The sequence below is a fragment of the Drosophila yakuba genome, chromosome 2R (assembly GCF_016746365.2).
Source record: "Drosophila yakuba strain Tai18E2 chromosome 2R, Prin_Dyak_Tai18E2_2.1, whole genome shotgun sequence".
NCBI classification, from domain to species: Eukaryota; Metazoa; Arthropoda; class Insecta; order Diptera; family Drosophilidae; genus Drosophila; species Drosophila yakuba.
This window is the reverse complement of record NC_052528.2, coordinates 19,383,418-19,405,925: the sequence shown is the minus strand read 5'-3', so window position 1 is coordinate 19,405,925 and position 22,508 is coordinate 19,383,418. Positions and strand designations below refer to the sequence as shown.

The following is a 22,508-nucleotide window of genomic DNA, read 5'->3' as shown; positions in this document are numbered from 1 at the left end:
ACTCTAACGAATGAAACGGGGCATGGGGTAACTGCGTTCTGCCGGCGGCTTAATATAAATTATCATAAAGAATCACTTTTGGTGAACACTGAAGGAATCCCTTGAAGGTAATGAACACTTAGGAAATATCTAAGGAATCGATTTTAATTGGATGACTGTTTAAGGAACTAACTTACAAGAGAACATTCACATCAAGTATTATTTTAATTACCTAATCTTTTCTATTCTTGATCACACCTAACATTTTTTCCCCAATTAAAGAGCTTCCATCCAAAACTTTCATATATATATGCTGGCATTTGTTATCCACCTCCAGGATGCATCGTTTGAGGAAAGTACCCCCATATCGTTAGTGTGTGCAAAGCTCTATGGAAATATTTCAATTTGAGGCGCATAAAACTTTCCGGGAAGAGGCAACCAACCAGGAGCCAGAAGCTCTGGCTTCGGAGCGTCAGAACTCACCCGAAAACTTTGGAATAACGCAAAATGTGCGGACAGCAGGAAAAGCGAAAAAGTACGAAGAAAGCCCAAACCAAAAAAAAAACCCAGGAAAAAAAGTGCAAAAGAGAAAAAGTGGAAAACTTCTCGGGCGAGTAGCCGCCGAATCCTTGTGGTCCTCGGATCCATGGGCCGCTGGTCCAAGTGGCAAAGTTTTGGCTGTTGAAGACATTAATTTGAGCCTTGATGATATTCAATTTAGGCACTCCGCTGAGACTTCTGGCACTAAGCCCCCAGCCTCCAGCTCCACACACTCGCGTACTCACAATGGAGGCAGCCACTGAAAAATATGAGTTGACCTACGTAGGCAGTGTTCCCTCGCACAGTTGTGGCCAAAATAATAGCTGCTTTGCGAGGAAGGTGTTCTTTTGAACCATGAATCTGAATTACAAATAAGGCTAACCTAAAACGAACTCCTTAACACTTTATGAATTTATTAAATGTTTTGTTTTAATGAATTTGAAATATGAATACTTAATCAATGACAAGGAATCAAATATTGACTTAAGCTAACACAGTACCAGTATAATTAGAGTGAAACAATATTATAATTAATTATATGCTTTTTACCGCATCTGTTTACCTCAGAGACTACTTACAGGGGAAAGGGAAAACTTAGTGACAGCAGGAAAAGTCCCCAAAAATAAGAAAAACAACAGGGGCAAAATGTATTTTTTGGCACAACTTTTGCATGCACTTGCCGCGTTTGTTAGCCGCGTGTTGTTCTTGTTGCCGGACCGCGCGCTCTTGGCCTGGTCAACTTTTCATGTTTGAGCTTCATTTTATTAAGTTGGCAACACTTGCACAACAGCCAGCAGCCAGCAGCCAGCAGCCAACTGGCAAATGGAAAATACCGGCTGTGCCTACAATTTGGGGTCAGCGGCGAGCTGTGCAACTTTTCCTTGGCCCGAATTATTTTCCTTTTTTTTTTCATAGTTATTTTTAAGTTTTTCGTTTAATTTTCAATTTGCCGCGGGGCGACATTATTTTTAAAATATTCACCGAGTTGAGACTTCTCGCAGGCCTTTTTCACCAGCTGTTGCCGCTTGTGTTTTAACTTGATTTGGTTGTCGCATAAGCTGCTTGGCCTTTTGTTATTATGCCAGGCATTATTGTTATTCCCTCGCTTGGTTGACCATTTATGCTTATTTATTTTCGCCCACTCGCATTTCCGTAGCATACTTTTGTGGGCATCGCACCCACACATACACACCAACACTCACACCCACGCACACATACGCGCGGGAACAACGAGGAAAATGAGTAAACTGGTACGTGCTCGTTGTTTGGCGGGATACGGATATATATAATATGTGTAGCTTCGGTATCAGCAATAATTTGTTCACAAAGAGCTGGGCGCAGAGAAATTCCATTATTATTATTTGCACTGAGGTGTTTATGGATCTTCTCCAAACACGACTGTTGACACTGTCCACCGTTTGTTGGCTTGTTGATTGTTTGTCTTGGCTTTGTCTGCGGGCGGAGCCTAAGGAAAATATCGAAATACTACCATTTCCATCGCCCCGGCGACAATCTAGACCATCTTATACGCAAGCCCGGCTAGAGACCATAAATTTCCGGCTTTAGTGGGAGTCTGCATGTCGACGACACTGAGAGGATTTCCTAAATTACAAACTCAAATAATCACTTGCGTAAATTATGCTCTTCTTGTTTTATGGAAAACAACATTAAATTGAAACTAAGCCTTTGGGATTAATCGTATATGAATTACATGTAATAATGAACCCCATTAACAGGAAATTAATTACAAATATTTAAATTATTATATATCATAAAATTTATAACGATAAATCAACTTATTATTTGATGAATTTGAAAGTAAGCATAAGTACTTGATTTATTACCCTTTAAACAGCCCTTTTTTTCGCGCAGTGTGTGTGTGGTCGCAGCTGCTGCATTGTGAACTACTCGCAGCGATAAAGTAATGAATTACCTGGTTCTGTACAACAATAAATTGTATTTGGATTTTTATTACAAGTCTGCTGATTACGCTGTCAATAGCTGGGGGAAAATATGATTTTTTTGCGCAGCTCTGCGACCTGGGCCGTTGTGTCCACTGCCATTGGCCATTTGGGCGGTGCTGGTATTGCTTTTGGCCCTTTTGTTGGCCTTTTTGTTGGCAACTGGCAACGGCTGCTGCTGCGTTGGCCTTGTTAAATTATGCTCGTCATGGCGGCACTTCCGGCCCAAAGGCGCTGCCAGCCATGTCCATTGTTGCAGGAGCCGAGAAGGGGATTGGATGCTGAATCCTGAGCAGCATCCAGAGGAGCTGGAGGAGCATAGCTGTCAGGTTGTCTTCGTGTTTTTTAAGTTATTGCATTGGGAATCGGCCGGCAGCTAAACATAGAAGCAGGAGCAGGAGCAGAAGCAGGAGCACAAGCTTTAGCTGAAGCACTAGATGGAGTCGCAATTGGAGCTGATGCTGATGCTGAAGCTGGAGCACAATAACAAATGAATCTAGCCGAGGAGCTTTGTGGCTGCTGTTCCTTTTGGCGTGCGACAAGGCCGTGCCATCGAAAATTCCCCTGATCCCTTATGTAATTTTTAGATTTCCTTCTCCTGCTCATTGGCCAAAGTGAAATCCATGGTTGGCATAAAAAATAAGAAGAAACCCAGAATGAATTAAACCTGTTGCCTGGATGGCAAGCCAGCAATCTCAACTAGAACTGAAACTGAATCTGAAACTGAGACACTGCCAAATATGCAGAATCTTAATGAAAGTCAAGATGTCGGAGCTTGGCCAACTGGCGGTTGGCTACCTATCAGTTGTTGGCAAATTGCAACTTAAATAAAGCCAAACGAATTGGTCAGGATTGCGGAAGGCAAGCGGTAAAGGATTTCCGTCAAAACTGCCACACAGCCGGCTCAAAGAGCACGCAACGAACTCTGGTTATCCTTTCGCCAGCATTTCAAATCTATTTTCAAGGAAATCCTGCCGCGGGCGAGGCTAACTAGAGGTGAAGTATATAAATGCAGCGAGTTTAGCCCTTGAGCACATCAGCCGCGTCCCTAAAGTGTGTTCACTGCCAAGGCTTTCCGAAGATTTCGCGCAGGGAATCCTTTGGGCGGTGGGGAAAAGCGAGGGGATTCTGGATTCAGGATTCAGGATTCGGGATTGGATAGCTACCGCTGTCAAAAGTCAAAAGCTGGCAAGGAGCAGCAGCCAACAGCCAACAGCCAGCAGCCGCCACAAGTTGCCTGTCGACGGACAAACTTATGGCTAAGACCGCAAACAAATTTCGGGCTGATGCAATGTAGCTAAAGTTGTACGGTGCAACTTCGCTAAGCTGGACTTCTATGGAAGGAAAATAAATACGAAAGTAAAATATTACATATATCTATATATATGTTTTATTATACTTAGAAGCAATTAATATATTTTAATTTTTGTTAACCTTCTCGTTCAATTACTTTTTAAGCTTTGAATAAGCTTTGCAACCGGATTGTAATCGGCTTGCTGATCTGATTAAATTTTTTGTACATTTACTTCTGCAACATGAATAAAGTATTTTATTCACTATTTTGACTGTGGCCATATTTGGGGCTGCAGCAAGCGAATTAGATGTTGAAGAAAATTGTCTTCCTGTATGAATTTCATAATTTCCCCAAGTTTTAGTTAGGAAAGGCAAGCAATTTCCTCCTCGTCTGCTTTCTGGCTTGGTCTAGATGAGTGGAGTGGAGTGTGTGCATGGGTTTTTGGAGGACTATACTCACACCACGTTAATCCCCTTTCCGATTTGGCTTTAACTTTAAAGTCCCAACTTTGCCGGCGAATTGGTTGGCTGGTTTCGGCGCTGTCTTTGGTTTTGGCCATGTCAGTGGCTGCGGTGGCTGGGGAACTACTCGTGTATGTGGCCAACTCGGATTGGATTTTCAATTTCTTCGACTGTTTGCTGATGTCATCGACAGAAGTCCGGGGGTATTTCTCCGGCCTTTGTTATTTATATTCCTCGGGCTGCTGACCCACTCAACTTATAGAGGCGATTGGGGGAGTGGAAAGTGGGAAGTAGGTAGCCGGGGCCAAAGGACAACCCTTTGTCACATTCTGCAATTTATGTTATTGTGTGCACACTCCCCCGATATGTATCTGTATCTGTATCTCTATCTTTTGCTTGCATCTCAGTGTTCTGTTTATGTTCTGTGATTTCTATCAACAACTTTTACTTTTGTAAGCAAATACGGGGCGCATCTCAACCAGAAAGCAATAAAAATTGTTTACAAACATTATTTGCGTATATCCTTGATCCGGAAGCACCTTCCATGTCCGCAACTTTTCACCATTTAAGTAGATTTCTCTCTCTTATTTTTAAGCACACACAATAACATGCATTTGCCTTGTCACTCGCCCTGTTCCCAGTTCTCTGTTCTCTGACCTGTCTCGTCCTGCCAAGGATATTCCCGCTCTCCTTATCTCGTGTTTAGGTTTTGGGGCATTCAAGCTTCTAGCACACTCTAATAAACTAATGTCCCTCCTTTGGGGCCAACTCCTTTCTGTGCCCTCCTCCCCCAGTGGAGATGGTAGCCGTCCCAGATCCATTGTTGGTCCACAGTTTGCTTTGCGAAACATTTTATTTGTCGTTTCTGCCCAGCTCCTTCTCACTCGGATTACTCGAAAATGTTTGCGTCAGATTTTGGGGACTTGGAATGATGATGACGGGGGTTCTGGGGTTTTCGGGGGGAAAAAAGGACTGAAAAGGGTGTCCAGGTGTTGGATTTCCCCAACTTTTCCGTGCAATTTTCCTGCCACTTTTCTTCGGTAAATCGCTTGAAATTACTTGATTGAACAGGGAATATACTAATAGTGCCACAGTTGGTCATAATTCAAGATATACGATTCCGCAATGTCAACTTAGGGGCTGATTAAATATTTAATCCATCGCTAGGCAGTGGAATTGTACAGCGCAAATGTTGGAGTGGAAAAGTATGAATAAGATTTTCCTTACTATATTTATGATCATTTATAGTAAGATCCTGCACTTGTACATTACGGAATTTCCGTTTTCAATTACAGGCAACGAATAAATTGAATAACTTTTTACATGAAATTTGAATCATGTAATAATGGCTTTCCCTTTGCACATTAGGGGTGACACTTGAACCCCAAGTGGCCATCTTAATCTGGTTCCAGGTTAGTTCCATCCTTGGGTAATAAAGACTTTTCTCAGCGGAGAGTGGCGCTTCCGATTTCCCAGTCCCCGGTTTTCCCAACTCGACGGCTGGAAAACAACTCCATTTAGGACGCATAAAGCTGGGGCAACATGTGTGCCTGGCAAGCCGGGGAAATTCCTTATGCCAGCCAAAGTGAAACTGTCACTGCCAAGGTTTTCCTCTGCGTTTTTTCTACTCAGCCGCCTTTCTTTTCCGCTCTTTTCTTTTTTTTTTGGCAGAGATGTAAGGGGCAGGAATTCTGGGTTGCATATTTAAATTTATGATTATGTCGTTATTCTGTCTGCCCGCATTGCTTAGGCGGCCGAAGAAAAAGTGACAGCGGGCCAAACTTAATACGAATTTATGTGCAACATATTTTTGCACTTTTTTTCGCCCCGCCTTTTGCTGCATGAAGTGGGGGAACTAAGCGTCCACCTCATAAAGAAGGACAACCAGAGTGGTCAACATATGCTCCATCTGCTGGACAAATAAGAGAGTTGATGAGGCACTGGGTGCTGGGTGCGTTGGTTACACCAAAGACATCAAGATTGTTTAACTTGCCGACGGTGGAAAGTCTTGCCATTAAAAAGGAGAACATTAAAATTCCTTTTCGCTACCCGGCAGCATTTAAATTGCATTTCAGCTCGAGGAAATGACAAATTCGTACATAATAAGAAAAGTCTGGAAGGGCGAAGAGAAATGGGAACCATTTGGCATTTGGCAGGTGGGCGAATCTGGGTAGCTGAGTTGGCGTGAAATTGAGCCAAAGCTCCGCGTCTAACTCATTTTTAAATACAAATTTATGTACACGGAAATAAAAGCCAAGCAGCAAGCGCTTTGGCTGCTTTCTTTGTTTTTTTTTTTTTTTTGGTTTTTTGATTAATTTGTCTTTGCCAAATGGCTGGCCATAAATTTCAAGTTAATAAAACGAGTTTTGCCCTCTTCTAATAACGAAAATTTGTCACACGCCATCCTGACAGTTCTGTGTCACAGGAAGCATGTCCTGATCCATCCCCTCTGCGGCAAAGAACTGGCAAGTGCCGCTGATGACATTGTGGCCAACTTTTACCAGGGAAAATTATGCCCAAAGTTTTTCCCCCAACCCCCCTTTACACCGCCGCATTGCCACATAGATTGATGGAAAACTGGTCGGGTTAATCAATGGCCAGGCTACACGCACCGAACAGCTCGAAATTCGATTAGAGGCGATGTCAGCAAGGCGCTCGCCTCAAGTGTCACTTGCAATTACCCAGGGGCGTGGGCTAGAAGGGGTCCAAAGTGCATTCAAATTGGCTTAAACTAAGAACGTTAAGCGTACAGCTGTCTAATTGTATTTGCAACCTCGACTCGCCTCGCCTCGCCAACCCTTTTTTGCGTCCCGAAAGTAATGTAAAAGTGCTGGGGAACTTACTTCAAGATTTATTAGCATCAAGATTAAAGCATTAAAAATTTGCAGACTGTTTTTGCCTCACGCAGACATTACGGGGCAAAATTACTGGGTGGTGGGGGGCGTGGCAGCTGCCCTTGTAGTTTTTTGTACAGAAGGAGGGGTAAGGGGTTGGCCGGGGCTAACGTAGAAAGTGAGTGCAATTTTCCCTCGCTGGTCTCCATCATCAATTTAGCCTCCTTACCACTTCTCTATTTCAGCCGCTGTGGTTGTACCCTGCAAATGGAAGATGATTTAGTGTGTTCACAATCGTTGATTAATTTACAAAAAATGAATAATATAAACCATGAAGCTGTAACCACAGAAGTCAGATAATAAATCACTAAGTAACAAATATAAACATTTGTGTCTTGAATGCAGCACATTCATGCTATTCGATTTAAATCACGTTAAAGGGTATAGCTCCAATCGATGCCAGAAGTTGGACCTAATTTCTGGTGTTACGCCCGCTGTTGTTGTTGCGGTTTAATGGGGACGAGGATGAGGATGCGGATGAGGATTTGGATTCGGATGAAGCTGCTCCTGCTTTTGCTTTCCTATCGCCGCTGGCTGTTTCCGCAGCAAGAGTGGCGCAAAAATATCAAGCTCAACAACATCGCTTCGGCTTCAAATAGCAGCAACAACTACGGCGTTTCATTGCGCACTTTGTCGGTCAAAACTTTCGACATTAGCACTTAATTTACTGGCCCAACTTAATGAAGTCTACACTTGGCTAATTTACGCGAAAAGCTTCAGCTACTTAAGGGGAACATTCATCGCGGCCCATGCTCCATAGCCTTCATTCTGGTTAAAGTTTTTCATCAGCAGCTCGCGGTAATGCATCCACACAAAAGAATGGAAATAACAGCTCCTTTTGTATAAAAATTAAATTTAATATAGATAAAAGCATTCATAAATGCTTGCTTTGAAGCCAAAAATTATTTTCAAGTTCATTGCAACCAATACAAACATTCTACTGCCGAAAATCAAAAGAACTCAACATTTTTTACGATCTGAGGTTCCACAATAAAATAATCAAGAAAATCATGAGCCAACTATTAATATAACATATAAAAACACAAGAGAATTACAAACTAATGTTGTTATGATTGCAAGGGTGAGTAAGTTTCGGATCGCAAACACTCGATACACTTTTTACTCTCGATAAGCTTTCTGATAAGGCTTCCCAGTAAGGGCGCTCTGGAATGGAAAGTTGAACCAGTTGTTATAGTTTGCTCGTAGGGTTCTGTTGGGCTGGAGAAAATGTTCCGATCGCTGAGTGCCAACCACGTGCGGATGGTCATTGCTGGCTCCACCGCAATTGTGTCCCTCCTCATAACGGGATTCACCACCACGTGGGTGGAGATCAATAAGTGCTGGGGATTAAACGTGTGGATGAATGTTTGCCTGTTGCAGATCGTCGGTGGAATTTTTCTATTCGTTGGTTCCTTAAAGGTGAGACAAACACAAAGCTTTGTAAAAGGTACACGTACATTGCTCCATCCTAAAAAAAAGAGAAATGATTTTAAAAGTGTATTTAGTTGAGTTGAGTTCAAATTTGTATTCGCAGAGTAATCACTGGCTCTTCTTGCCCTGGCTGCTGGCTGCCTGCATATTTATCTACACACTCGTGTACAAGTCCATCCTGTACTTTTACAATCTGGACGGGATGATGTTACTTGTGGTTCCCCTGTTTCAGTCCATAGCAGGTAGTTTTCCCATGGTTTTCCAAAAGAATTCATTTACTTAAGAAATCCGTTTCTTAGGTTTCTGGTCCTATTTCATGTACGATGTCTTCCAGGACTTTCTTCAAATGCACACTTCCGTGCAAATGGAATATTAGTGCGTATGTCTTTTTTCTAGTCCAGTTAAAACGCAGTTGAGCTGAGTGTAGGGGCAAATAAGTGTGAACATGGTGTTTTGCTGCGGGGTGTGCTTTCGTAGCCAAAAGTAAAATAAGCGTTAAAATGTCTGCTAACCCAGTGGAAGTCTGGCCCGGGGTTGTGGTTTGGGTTCTGGGTCTCTTCTGGGGGCTTTTGTGGTATCGTTGCATGCGTATTGCATTACCCGTTCTGCCCCCTCAACCCAACCATCCAGCCACCCATTCGCCCACCCCTTTGGTGGCACCCCCTTTGGCACAAAGTGGCGTATGAATAGATACATGTTTTGTTGCCCGTTTTGTTCTGTTTGCCATCCCCGCAAACCCCATCTCCGCCTGTCTGTGGACTGGTTGTCGTAATCCAACAAGCAGACAGGTTAAATACACCGCAAGGACAGACTCACACACACACACACAGTGCGGCTGCTGGAAAAAAGTGTGACAAAGATGGTGGGGAAAACTGGCGGGAAATGGGCGGAAATTCGGGGAGGCGACTCGAGTCGCGATTCGGCTGGGAAACAGACGCATCCAAACAAACAATAATCATGCAACAATAGTGAGAGCCGCAAACAAATTGCTTTTCTATGTATACACTGGAGTACAGGGAGCTGCATGCACAGGGGGAAAATAGTTATAGATAATTTACGAACTTTAAAAAGGGTATTTAAAATGTACGTTTTCGTTTGTCTAAGCTTTAAATGTGTTAAATTAACATCTAGTATTTGGTTTAATTTCTTAAAAAAAATTTAAGTAATAAAGTTAATTCTTAAGCTATTAGCATTGAACAAATTAAAGTACAGACATTTTGCTTAATAGCGAATTAGTATTTAATGTACTTTATACATTTAATAAAATCTGTAAATGTGTCATAAAACTGATAGCACGTCCTGTACTAACAATATACAATAACTGATAACACGATTTCTTGGAATTTTGTGAGCTTTCGTGGTTTTGGCACCCAAAGTCGTTTCATTTCAACTCTCTTTAACTCTAGTGAGTAACTCTGATTTCTTTCAGTGAGTGTGTCATGCTGGGGCTCACTAGCAGATTAGTTTCGCTGCGAGTGTGTCTGAGTTTTATTTTTGTATTATTTAGTTGTCCTTTTTTTGCAGACGCACCAACCAACCACAGAGAATCAAAAGCCGCATGGGCGTAGTCCGTGACACCTAAAAAAAGGGGGTGTTGCACTGGCAATTAGAATGGAGAGCGTAAAGTTTGAATTTCTCCCCACCTCCGCTCCTGTGTCGTGTTCTTGTCCTCAGATCCTGCATCTTCTTCCTTCCCAGGCTGCGTTGGGCTTTTGTTGTCTGCAAAGTTTGCCTTTGACACTGGGTGCCGGGTCCGCCCCCATTTGCAACCCCAACGCCCAACCCCACGACCCCTTTCCAAGCACCTGGCATGCCGGCAAAATGGAATCCATTCATTCAAATCTATGTGAGCCTGTGAGCGTTAGTGTCTGTGCAGCTTGTTGAACAAAATTGAAAATTAACTATAAATTCTGTGTGGCAAAACATGCAAACATGTTTGCGGAAATACCTGACAGACTCGGGAGAGTCAACCTAGGGCGGGAGGAGGTGGGTTCCTGAAAAGATTAAAGGGGGGGGTGGCGGGGGGTGCCACAATCGAGCAGCCGAGGTGTCAAGCGTTGCAAACACCTTGGTGACATCGAACCCCTCGACACAAAGCGATTCATTGTTGCGAAATTTAATGCGAAAAATTCATTAAAATAAAAAAACACCTCTGCATGAAGAATTGCCAAACAAACTTTGAATCCACCGGGAGTCCAAATTGAATCGCCCAAAAATGTGTGATGGTTTTTGTTTTTTTTTTTCGGGGCTACAGTGAAGCCCTTCAAAGGTGCTAAGTACAAGGGGAGGCAAAAAAAAGGCAGGGTGTTAACCCTTATGACAAGTTGTGGCTCGAAGGCTTTTGCACTACCAAAAATGGGGATACTCCGAAACTCAGCACTGCACTTAAACAATTAATAGTATTTTGAGTATATATTAAAAAACTGTTCCAAGTAATAAAGTATTTTAGCTGCTACGGTGGTTCACTATAATTTATAATTCATTTATTTTCTTGAGTGTACATAATGAGTAAGGCCAGGCATTTTTATATTCATTTTTTCCCTGTTTCAACTAAGTGCTTTGGTTTGCGAAAGTGAGACCACGCCCACGCACACAACAGTGTGAATTGCCCAAAAAAAACGAAGAGGAAATGAAAACCAGACGGAAAATCAAGGGAGCCCGATTCCGAGCCCGAGTTATTCCAAACGGCGGACCAGGAACAATCAGCTAGACTTAACTAATAAATTCCCGTGCATTCCGCACGCAGTCGAGTCGAAGCGGAAATCATTTAAGCTGCCAAATCAGCCGGCCAGATGGTCCAAACAAAAGGCCAGGCGGCCACGAAAGAGAAAGGTGCGCCCAACACAGCGCAGAGAAATGGGAGCTGCAAAAAGAAAGCGATTAATATTCATTCAGTGTCGCGCGTATATCACTTTATATTTGCACAGGCTTCGTAGTTTTCAGGGTGTGGTGGGGGGCGGGGGTGAAAGGTACCCCTGCAGCGGTGGGCGTGGCAGGGGAAGGAATGCTGGGGGCAGGCGCCGCCAAGTATGCAATGGAATTCGGCGCACGCAGCGGCAGGTGAGCTCGTGTGGCTGCTCCACTTGTTGTTGTGTTAATGCGGGCGAACATGAGGGTGTGTATGTATGTGTGTGTGTGTGCCAACGCACAATTACATACAACAATTTGTGCTTTGTTTGGGAGCCTGTGTGTGTGAGCAGGGAATCCAAATCACCAAAGAGCAATCGTGAGGCTGCCACATGGCCAGCAGCTCCAAGTTGTAGGTGGATGCTACAAATGCACTCGAAAAAATCAAGGCACAAAGTGGAAAAATTACTTCTTTCTAGCAGAAACAAAATTTCATTATAAAATATTTCAGTTGTTTTACTTCACACAAATCTAATACCCTTTCTTTTGCAGAAATCTATAAGCCATTTTTGCAGTGATCAGTGAGCACGAGTTGGCCTGCGGAAATCCAGTTGGCTTTGTGCCGCTGACACCTCCCTTCGGGTACCCCCACCCACCTCCCACCCCCCCGGCGCTCCACTCAAATTGGAAGCCCAAATATGAAGTCGAAAAGTGGGGGGTGGGGCTTTTAAAGGGGTTGCCTAGGGACGGATGATACTATTGAGGGGCGGCTCTTTCGTAGCGCTGGCGCTTAGTTTTCAATGTGAAAATTGAGAAAAATTGCCAAACGAGTTGGTAAGCGATATTCTCGGCTCCGCCTGCCGTTTGGTCCGATGCCAGGTGGATGCAGTTTGGCCCATTGTTGGCACACCTTGGCCCGAGCCAACTCCATCTTTCCCAGCCAGCGGCCCGCCTCTCCACTCACTTATTGTTAGTTTCGCTCGCTTTGTTTTGACAACTTCTGGAGGAATGCTCTGGGAACTGAACGCTTCGTCAAATAAAAACGAGAATTTTTGGCTTCAGTTTACTTCCGTTTGCTTTGACTGCCTGCTATGCCGACACCGCCCCTCGCCCGCCACCCGGCAATTGGAGACCCAAGAAGCTGCTGGCAGCCATAAAATTACGATCCAGCAGAGAGCAAATGACGCAAAACAGTCGCACGGACATGGCCAAGAGCCTCTGAGCCAAAAGGGGCTGGGGCAGCAACAACACGTTCCTTGCATAAAAATCGTGCAGGCCATGCTAAAAACGTTTATCCCTTTTAGCCCCAAGTTTGGCTCCGTAGGAGTCCTGCCAGCTCCCTCAGAACAATGGCGGAGAAACACTGTGGAAAATCAGTTGAAATCCATATTCTTAAATGGGTTTATCGATTTGGTCGAGTTAAAGAAACAGGGTAAGCTAAGTTAAAGTAAGTTATTCTATTCAAGATGTACATTCTTATTATTATTATTGCATAATTTGCAATATTTTGCAGTGGCCCGAATTTCTCCCTGTGCACTAAAAGAACAATTTCTTCGTCTTTAGTTTCAATGGCCCCCAGGACGGACCGAAAACCATTTTAAATGGAACGTAAGCCGAGACTGATGGCCAGCAGTGGAATACGAGGAGCGGGGACAAGGGCAGCAGTAGGAGTGGGAGTGGCGGGCAGATAAATGCCGCATCATTGGTTATTTATATGCGTGCGGATCTCAGGTGGATGGCCCTGGCCTCAAACGATATATTTATTTGATTTTATTGATATACAAGCGGGCGTAAGTAGTGCATATCCATCTCGGCCGGCCAACGAGTGGCTTAAGTCCTGTCATTACGGCATGGAGCCCAGTTTCAGGTGAATGTCGGCCTGGGAAATTAATTAAATCGCATTCAAATGATTGGCTACGTGCCATTATTAATTCGAGCATAAATTATTCCACATGCCCTAATTCCAAACGATTTTACTCCCCCTCCGCCGCACAATCTGTGGTCAATCACTTGATTGGCCGCTCACCGAATGGATCTGAATGTTTAATGCAACACGTATTGGCACTTCCAATTTATGGCAATTAAGTGAAAGTTCTATAATCGCCGAAGAAGGTGTTGCAGAAACGACTCTTGCAGCTCACCACATCAATTACTAACCTGGGCTAATTGAGGTTGTGCGGCAGTTGTCATTTTTCCATGAGGATTTGCATTAGGATCTTAGCTCGAAATAGTTCGTGCATCTAAAATACGTCTTAAGCACCGTTCGCAGTGGAGCTTAATCGAATAATAATAATCAAAGTTCTAAGAACAAATTAATTCAATGTATTTTGTTCAAAAATAGGGGCACCATTTCTAAAAAGACAAAATGCACTATTCCAAGACGAATAAGCCTACGTATGAAAAACTTCTACATTAAAAATAAAATGTAATATAAAGAAAAAAAATGAATTTTTAAAATCACTTAAGCGAAATCCTTAAGTACAAAACACGGCGCTTCCTTAAATTTTAAATAGAATACTTTAAAATAATTCAGAGAATACAAGATTTTAAATATTAATATTGATATACATAAATAGACAAAATATTAAAAACTCAAAAGAACTCATTTATAGAATGTTCATCATTTTTTGTACAATAAGAAATAAAATTCTATAAAATAATCCTGAAAATATAATCCTGATAAATTAATCCTGAAAAGTTTAATTTTTTAAAAGAATGTTAACATTTATTAGACCGTTCCCACTGTCAAGTCTGTAGGCTCAACAGCAAAACAAACTGTTAAAAACGCCGGTAGGTGCTGAGAAGCGTTCCCAGTAACAGTTGACTCGGCGGCATTGCCAGCTTGAAACCCGTTTTCGACGAACTTCAGCGACTGCCAAACGAATGAGAGCGAAGCCGAGCCCAGAATGCCGAAGATGCGAATGTGTGTGCGATAACTTCGGCGGCGGCGAAGCAACAGCGACGGATTGTTCAGTTTGTCTTGAAATCGCGACTCGAACGGTCATCGTGTGCGGATGTTGAGCGGGAAAGTGGAAAAGCGGAAAAGCGCATTCAAAAACCCAGCTGAAAACTCGTGCAAACTGCAAGCAGTGCCAAGAAACGTACAAGAAGCGAAGAAAAGCGAATTAGATTAAAAAACAGAGGTTTCAGTGACAAGTGTGCAACGAAAACTCAACAGCAGTGAGGTGAATATACAAATCTCGATCCCCAAAACGACTGTGCAACGCTCTCCAATCCGAATCCAATCAGAATCCCACCTGAGCGCTACCTGCCAAGCGTGTTTCACTTTGCATTACCCGCGCTGACCAGTTGATCCCAACTTGTTTGCAACCCGTTCTCTTTCGTGGCTGCGACTCCAAGCTGCACACAACTGAACCCAACGACTGACTGCTGAAAAGAGTGCTGAGTGCAGAGTGTGGAAGACAAAGGAGTTATTTTTGGCCATCAGTTTGCCATTTGCATTTGTGCAGCCAGCCAAGTTGGCCCATTCAGCACATAAATTGCGAATGCAAACGGCCAAATTGTTATTGCCACTTAGAACAGCTCTAAGCGGAATTCTCTCGCCTCTATTTTTTTCTTTAGCGTTTCGAGCAAAGTGTGCAATATCTTGGCCGTAACAGTAGCCACCTGGTCGCAACTTGCAGCAAGCGATTCGCGATTTGCGACTCGCGGCTACCAGCAACAAAAAAAAAAAACGAAGAGAGAAAACGCCACCAAGACACAAAAGCTGGTTGAAAAAAGTGCTGGCGATTGCATCGCATGTCGAGGTTGTTTCGCATGCCCTTGCCCCGCCACCCCCACCGTAACCTCCTTCTGCCACGCCTCTGCATACCCCCCGTTGGCCGCCCAAGAGCCCAACAACAATGCGAACAGAAAGAACTTCAAAAGCACTCCGACCCTCCGTCTGTTTTTTGGTGATTATGAGCGCAGCACTGCACCATAGGGTCAAGAAGAAGTGCAGCGAAGTCGCGAGTTTAATGCCCTTACTTTTGACACCTTCAAAATATAATCTTATAAAATAATTTATTGGTTCTAAGTCATTTAAAGGCGCTTATGATGCATGTAAATATTAACAAGCTAATTATTTAAGGACAATTGTCAAGTATTCAGTAGGAGACTGTTAAAATTATTTACAGAAAGGTTTATTTTGAGTGCCTCAATTAATCATGCCACATTGTTTTTTTTTATTTATTTCATAATTGCACATAACTGAATAATGCCTATGCCTCTTTTTGAAAGAGTGCGACTCTATCGAAACTATGCTTGAAATTCCTCGCTTAAGACAGAGGCGTAATTATTTCACAAAGGGATGAAAAACGCGATGGAATTTCTGCCGCAGTCAGTTAGGGTATTAAATGCAGGGGCACAAAAAGCGTACCAGCTCGTTTCGCGCACAATGGAACCTGAGAAGATTGGCCAGTGCCGAAAAAAGTGGCCAAAGAACCTGGCCAAAAAGAAATGGCTCGTTGGGTGAGTAGGGGCAAGGAGGGCAGGCGGCGTTCTCAAAGCGTTTAAGCGCCTTTGACACTCAGCTGGTGGCATAAAAGGGGGCATGGTCTTCTGGATTAGGGGATTGGGGGACTGGCGGATTGGGGGTCATGTGAGACAGCTGCCAATCAATGGCAGACTAGGCCCATCACTTTGCGGCCATTTTGCCCTGTGTGGCATGTTGCATGTGTGTTACAATCAAAAAATAAAAAGATAAATACAAGCAAGAGCTAAATCGAAAAGGGAAAATAAAAGAGGGAAAACGTTTTTAGAAATCGCTTCGAACTTCCTTTTTTGGGGTAGGGAATGGAGAAATTATGCGCTAATGGCAGCCAAAGTTCAATTTCATAAATAGTTAACTTCAAAGTTGGTTACATTCGCCCAGGAGACGGCAGTAAATTACACACACCGTGTGTACAGTGTACACACTCAATTGCCGGATGGAAAGAGACATTTTCAGCTTATTAAATGGAATTAAGCAATTTTTGCGTTATTACCATGAATATTTGAAATCGGGGGTAAATACCTAAAGCCAGGGGATTAGTTATTCCAGACTTCACTTGCGCACTTTTATTCTTATTGATTCTTAGGCGGCAAATTAATGTTTTCATTGCGTTTTCCATGCTCCCGCCGCCTGGCCAACGGAAGTGTCGTGTGGCCCAATCAAACAAATACTCGTACTCCGAAAACATGGCCGAGAAAAAGGAGCCACAGAAAGTAACCAAATTACGCCTAATGGTTTTTTAATTGTAACAATAATTGCCGTCGCCACTGCATGAACAGCAGCAACAGCAGCAATCAGAGTCCTTAAGAAGGGTGAAAATGGGCTGAAGGGGTAGGGATCTGACCCTCCTATTAATGAGAGCTCTTGGAAAGCATTTAGATGCCTGCAAATTGCCAGGCGCTCTTACAGTACGAAAAAATGTTTTTATGTAAAGAAAAGGGCTTTGCTTTTCGATAGCTCTTAACAAATGTGGCTGAATAATCAGAAATATTCGTAGAGTTTTAGTTTGCTTTTACGTTTTTAAAATAGTCCCTTTCCATAGTTTCTTCTAGAGTGCCAATTGTTTAAATCCGTTTTCAGGCACTTTTAAATATATATAAATATTGGAACAGTTGCCCTAGAATTACCCATATTGCTCAAACTAGGTACAAAAGATACTCACAAACTTTTTATTGGAAAGAGCTTTGGCCCATACTGAGACTTCGAAACATGAGAAATTATGATTAAATAACTATAAGCATGTACAGCTAATACAGAAAGTGTATTATTTCATAATCATCAATAGCGCCCATTGAAATGAAAGCTTTTGATTTCTTTCTGTGGATTACAACGAATTCAAGGCTTATGTTTCTGCTGCGCTCGACTGTTGCTGCTCTGCAGAAGCCAGCATAATTGTTCGCTTCATGTTTGCGACTGAGTGTGCTCGTGTGCGTGTCTATAATTAAGGCCAAAAAGGCGAAATGGAAAAAAAGTGCTGGCCTAAGCTTTGCCGACGACTAAACAAAAGCCAGCAATGAGACGCTGAACCTTGAACTTGCTGCCGTTGGTGCTGATGTTGATGTGGATGGTGCTGCTGAACTCTGCTGCTATTTGGGTTTGTTTGATTCTATTCATTGTTCACTCGGCGGCAGTTGATTATGAGTGTTATTTTTTTTCCGCTCGTGTTTCTATTTTCTATATGCTGGGAGTTTTTGCGAGCTGGCTTGTTGCTCTTTTGCTCTTTGGTCGTTTTCGGTTAGCCAACATAGCCTGAAATGGCCAAGCGTAGCATACTTCTGTGCGCCGAGGGTCTCTAATGTGCGCCATTTTGGTTTTATGCGGGTTTGGTGTGTACTGGTGTGTTGGTGTGTTGGCGAGTGTGTGCTTGTGTGCGAGTGAGAGTGTGTGCGTGTGCGTGTTGGCCCATTTGCCCAGAGGTCATTATAGACGCTTCCTTGGTCCGCTCGGCACGTTGTGGCCGCCAACTTCCGCTCTTGTTGCTCTTGATGTTGCTGTTGTGGCATCTGCAAGTGTTGCTGATGTTGCTGTTGTTGCTGTTGTTTTTGCTGTTGCTGTTGCTGTTGCCGTTGCCACTTTGAGCCTTTTGGCTTTTGGCCTGGTCCAGCTCTCTAAAGTGGCAATTTGTCTAGTTCTGTAAGCGCCTCTTTTAACGATAATGATGATTGCGCATTGTTGCGTTTTTATTTCAGTGCACAACCTGTTCACACGCCACACTCACACACACACACAGAGAAAAATCCACTTGGAGTTATGCCTTTTTTCTGTGTGTGTGTGTGTGTGTGTGAGTGTCTGTTTGCTTAGCATTTTCCGATTTTCATTCATAGCCGCACCATTTCCCGTTTCATCCTTTTTCGACCGTGTTCTTTCATTCGGGACTTTTATTATTTTCATTGCCATTTCTTATTCCATTTGGCCGTCTGTCAGTTGTCTGTCTTTTGGTTTATGCCTTTTGCTTTCTCTCACTTTTTCCCATTTTTTCCAAACAATTTTGCCCCCCCGTTTTGGCCAAAACGTGTCGTCGCCGTTGTTAATTTTTAGTGTAGGACGAATGTTCGCATTTGCTTTATTGGCCATGGCCGAAATGCAATACCGTCTAGACGCCGCGATTTGACCAGAGAGAGGCTTTTCGGGGCCAGGCCAACAGCCCGAACCAATCGTTTGATGTTCCTATTTGTTTTGGCCGAACTATTTTGATTTGCTATTTGGCTACATTCGGTTTTGTTTTGGCCAATTCGGCATGACTGCTTTCGGTTTGATTTATTTTACATATTTTTTGTGTTTGCATTTGTTGGGTAAATAAAATCTAAAAGTTTCCATACAATTTTCGTCAATATTTAACCACATAAAATGCATTTCACATCACGCTGTGTGTGTGTGTGTGCGTGTGTGGTAAATAATCAATAAACATTTTGCGGTTACCGACGGTCAGTGTCGTGGCCCCAGTTGACATCCATCGATGGCTATCGCACTCTGGACTCTGGGCTCTGCACTCTGGACTTTGGCCGACGGCATCAGCTGATTACTTTATCACAAAAGCGTAAAATGAGGGGCCAAACGGAAGAGGGCTAACACACACACACACACAGACGCGCTTACGCACACATGCATAACTTAGCCGGCATTCACGTGCTGCACCGAATGACTTTATCGACTGCTAAACGTCGCTTGGCCATTTGATGCGGACGTCGATGTGCACACGTTTAACCCACTGGCAAATATTCACACAAACAGAGCACTCGGAAAAAGATTGCACCACAGATAAGCGATCAAAAATGAGAAATAAATATTATTATTTTGTAAACCTTTTTCCATCGGAGGCCAATGCTGTCAATTTTACTTGTTTTAAAACTTCAAAAAAACGAAAAAAAAGCCAAGACATTTAAAGAGTATAATAATGTATCGCTTTGGCTTAAAGTGTAGTTTCTGAACCCTTTTTGCGAACAGTGTACTTCACTGAGCAGCACACACTCTCTGCGGTAATTTTTCTGCTTTGTCGTGTGCCCTGGCTTTGGTCCTGGCTCGAGTTCACATCGTCCTGGGCCCTCAGTCCTGAGTCCTGAGTCCCGAGCTGCGAGTCCTGAGCCCCCTAAATGTTTATTGCTTCATTCTGTTCATTCTGTTGCGCAATTTAATCGATGTCTGGCTGTTGGGCTGCTGGGCTGCGCTTCACTTCACCCCGTTTCCTGATCCTGATCCCTGATTTTAAAGAGCGGCTAATGTAAAGCGTTGAATTATGGCAATTTGCGATTTAATGAAACTTTATTCAGCCGGCAATCAGAAGTGCTCCATATACATATACTATGCGCTATGTACATGGGCTGCCTGTCCATCTTGATGGGACTGCTGGTTCAGTGCCGTTCAGTGCGGAGATTGTGACTCACCACCACCCAAAGGATTTGGATCCTTTTAAGCAATTATCTTATAACACAATCCTGTGGGGGTCAATCCGTGCCTCATTTTGCGCTCGAATGCGCCGCACAAAGTATTTAAGTAACTCAAGCCGTTACCAACAAAACAGATTTGGCTGAAGGAGAACGGATAGTGGCTATGGGATTTGGGGGCTCGGGATTGGAACACAGACCAGAAGTGGGCGGGGCTAACCCTTTTTGTTTGCCCTCCTGGATTATGTATTTGTGTTTATCCTCGGTTTTTGTCTGCTCTGTTTTGCTACTGCTGCGAAAGAGAGCTTACCGCAAAGAAAAAAAAAAATGAAAGCCGTAATGAAATGCAAAATCGCTTAAGTTTGCCGGCAAGGGAAGCACACAGCTGCCCCGCCCCCCAACCGCCCCTTTTTTGTTGACAGCGTGTTAGTGGAAACTAAATGAAATTTTCTTCATGCTCTAGCTTTGTGGGTTTTTGTTTTTCCCCCTTCTTCGTGGCTCTGTCGGCTGTGTGTTAATGTGTTTGGGGGTGTCTATTAAGGGTGCTACATGTACATCAGGCCAGACATCATCCTCATCATCGTTACGTCCTTGTGATCATCATTACCATCGTTGTACTGGCTGTTGGCTGTAGTTGTAGTTGTACTTATGCCGTTAGAAGGCCGCTGTTACCTTGGCCCCATTGCCATTGTCCTGTGCATAATTGAATGCTCAGACGCTTTTCAAATGCCACTTAATTCCCGGGGCGCAATATGTGTGGTTACATTGGGAGAAATCAGCTATCTATATATTGCATTGTGGCATATAAAAATACTTATAATAATATCTCAAACAAATTGAAGTTAAGCATTTAAAATGGATTTGCTGTACGAGTTGGACTTCTAAACTAATGCCATACTCACTACCTTATTTCTCCCTGTGCACATGTGGGAGCTAACTCTTCAATGACTTCCGCATAAGTGTTTAATTTCCTGCGTATTAACATGCTTAGCACAACAGAGCGAAGCGAATAAGCTACAAAACGCAGTGCTGATGTGAAAAAGGGGTTGCAAAAAATGAAAACCAGAAAAGGTGAGTTTTTCGTAACCCCCCTCTGTGTGGGCTGGCATAACGATTTGTGCCAACAAATTTATTTAAAAAGGATTATCAGCAGCTAAGCGCCATGCTGGCACACTTCAAAGGACGCCACGCTTTTCCACCGCCCCCCATTGGAAAATTCTTTGGGGAGGGGGTAAGGGGGTGAGGCTGGGGAACACAGAAACAAAGAGCAAACAAAACACGTAAGCGCTGCCATGCCATATGCAAATTTCAATGTCAGACTCAGTCTGAATTTGAATTTGAATTTGAACTCGAGTATGAATTTGACATTCAATTTTGTTTTTTTATGATTTGGTGGGATGGGGGAAAGGGTCGCAGGCTAAGTGGCTTTATTTTGATGATTATGGCCGGGGACAGGGTTTAAATAATCAAAATTCCGACCATTTCAAGACTATGCCCTAAGTTCCAGTAATTCGATGCGCTAGCAAAAATCGAGTTCTAGAATGTCTTTTCATTTTATGAAATTCCTGCGATAACCTTTCGCTTACCATGAACTCGATGACATTTATATGCTTTTAAGGGGGTTTTGGGCCGACTTCATATCGAGTTTAAAAATACCGAAAAAAATTGTAGCAACCGAATCAGAAGGCGTGAGAAATTCAATTTGTTGTCACGTCCATCAGGTTAAAATGAAAGTGGCGGGAGTTATTTTGTGGAGCAGGGTTGGCATTTTCATGTTATTGAATACTTTAAAAGGTTTTTCCCCCCAGCACCGAAAATTCGAATCTTTCTCAATTTTCAGCCGTGTTTCCCCGGGTCCTTTGTGGATTTCGGGGTTGGTGAAATTCTAGTTGAAACATTTTATTTACTAATTGCTGAGAATTTGCTGTATATGTGCGTACATATTTTTGGGGAAATTTGTTTCTCCTTGAATGAGTGCCTTCTCTACCAGTGTGTGTGTTCGTGTGCATGTGCGGAAGTTCACACACGCCTGAACACTCAGAGCCTGTCAAACGCACTGCTGGAAAATCCCCTTGCAGTTTTCCCTTTCGAAGTTGGCTGAAAATTTTCAAATTTCCGGCCCACCCACACCTCCGCGCCGAAGGAAATTGTCTACGCATGTTTCTGGCACTTTTAAGCGGATATAGTATATGTGGGAAACTATTCCGCCAGCTAAGTCTGCTCCTTATCCATTATTAATACACGAGCCAGCAGAGTGTTCAACACAAATTTGCAATTTGCTCAAGATTCGCTGAAGGGGGCGTGAATTAGCCCAGCCAGCCCGATAAGCATTTCCCTCCGCCAATTTCACCCCCCTTCGAATTCTTCTTCGACTTCTATAAATGGCATATGGATTTCCGTTGTCCGTTCGTGCCTTATCTCATTGCCATTGGCAATGGCAATGTCTGTCTGATGTGATAATCCGCAGGAATTAATAAATAAACCATTAACAAATAAACTAGAGCTCAGTCCATGCACACAGCATTGCATTGTGATGGGATGGTGGGTGGTTGGGTGGTTGGTTGGTTCGTTGGTTGGGTGGTTTGGTGGCTGTCGGTGGTCGGTGGTCGCTGGCCTTTGGGCAAATGTGCGTGCCGCTGGGAAACCGTTATCAAGGACTCACCAACAGCCAGGCAGGTTCAACCCTGACTTGACTTTCTGCAAACATCAGCAAACAAAAGCGGAAGGC

At 43.4% G+C, this 22,508-nt stretch overlaps 3 protein-coding genes across 6 annotated transcripts in view; all 3 read left to right on the top strand.

The window, feature by feature from the left end:
• Positions 1-8,319: 8,319 nt before the first annotated feature.
• Positions 8,320-9,726, top strand: LOC6531409. Its single transcript, XM_002092176.3, has 3 exons — positions 8,320-8,548; positions 8,664-8,802; positions 8,860-9,726. Exons 1-3 carry the CDS (start codon positions 8,357-8,359, stop codon positions 8,934-8,936), a joined length of 408 nt encoding a protein of 135 aa, XP_002092212.1. The 5' UTR covers positions 8,320-8,356; the 3' UTR covers positions 8,937-9,726.
• A 2,213-nt stretch (positions 9,727-11,939) lies between these two features.
• Positions 11,940-13,835, top strand: LOC120321180. 2 transcript variants are annotated; one of them, XM_039373012.2, is made up of 2 exons: positions 11,940-12,839; positions 12,921-13,835. In XM_039373012.2, exons 1-2 carry the CDS (start codon positions 12,416-12,418, stop codon positions 12,968-12,970), a joined length of 474 nt encoding a protein of 157 aa, XP_039228946.1. In that variant the 5' UTR covers positions 11,940-12,415; the 3' UTR covers positions 12,971-13,835. The 2 variants fall into 2 exon arrangements, with proteins under 2 accessions (XP_039228946.1, XP_039228947.1); XM_039373013.2 differs by having other exon boundaries at positions 11,944-12,839; positions 12,971-13,835.
• A 557-nt stretch (positions 13,836-14,392) lies between these two features.
• LOC6531406 (semaphorin-2A) overlaps positions 14,393-22,508 on the top strand; it is a 46,227-nt gene continuing 38,111 nt past the window's right edge. For all 3 annotated transcript variants that reach the window (XR_005560854.2, XR_005560853.2, XM_015195829.3), the window contains exon 1: positions 14,393-14,592. The gene's annotated coding sequence lies outside the window, so the exon portion shown is untranslated. The remainder of the gene's footprint in view (positions 14,593-22,508) is intronic.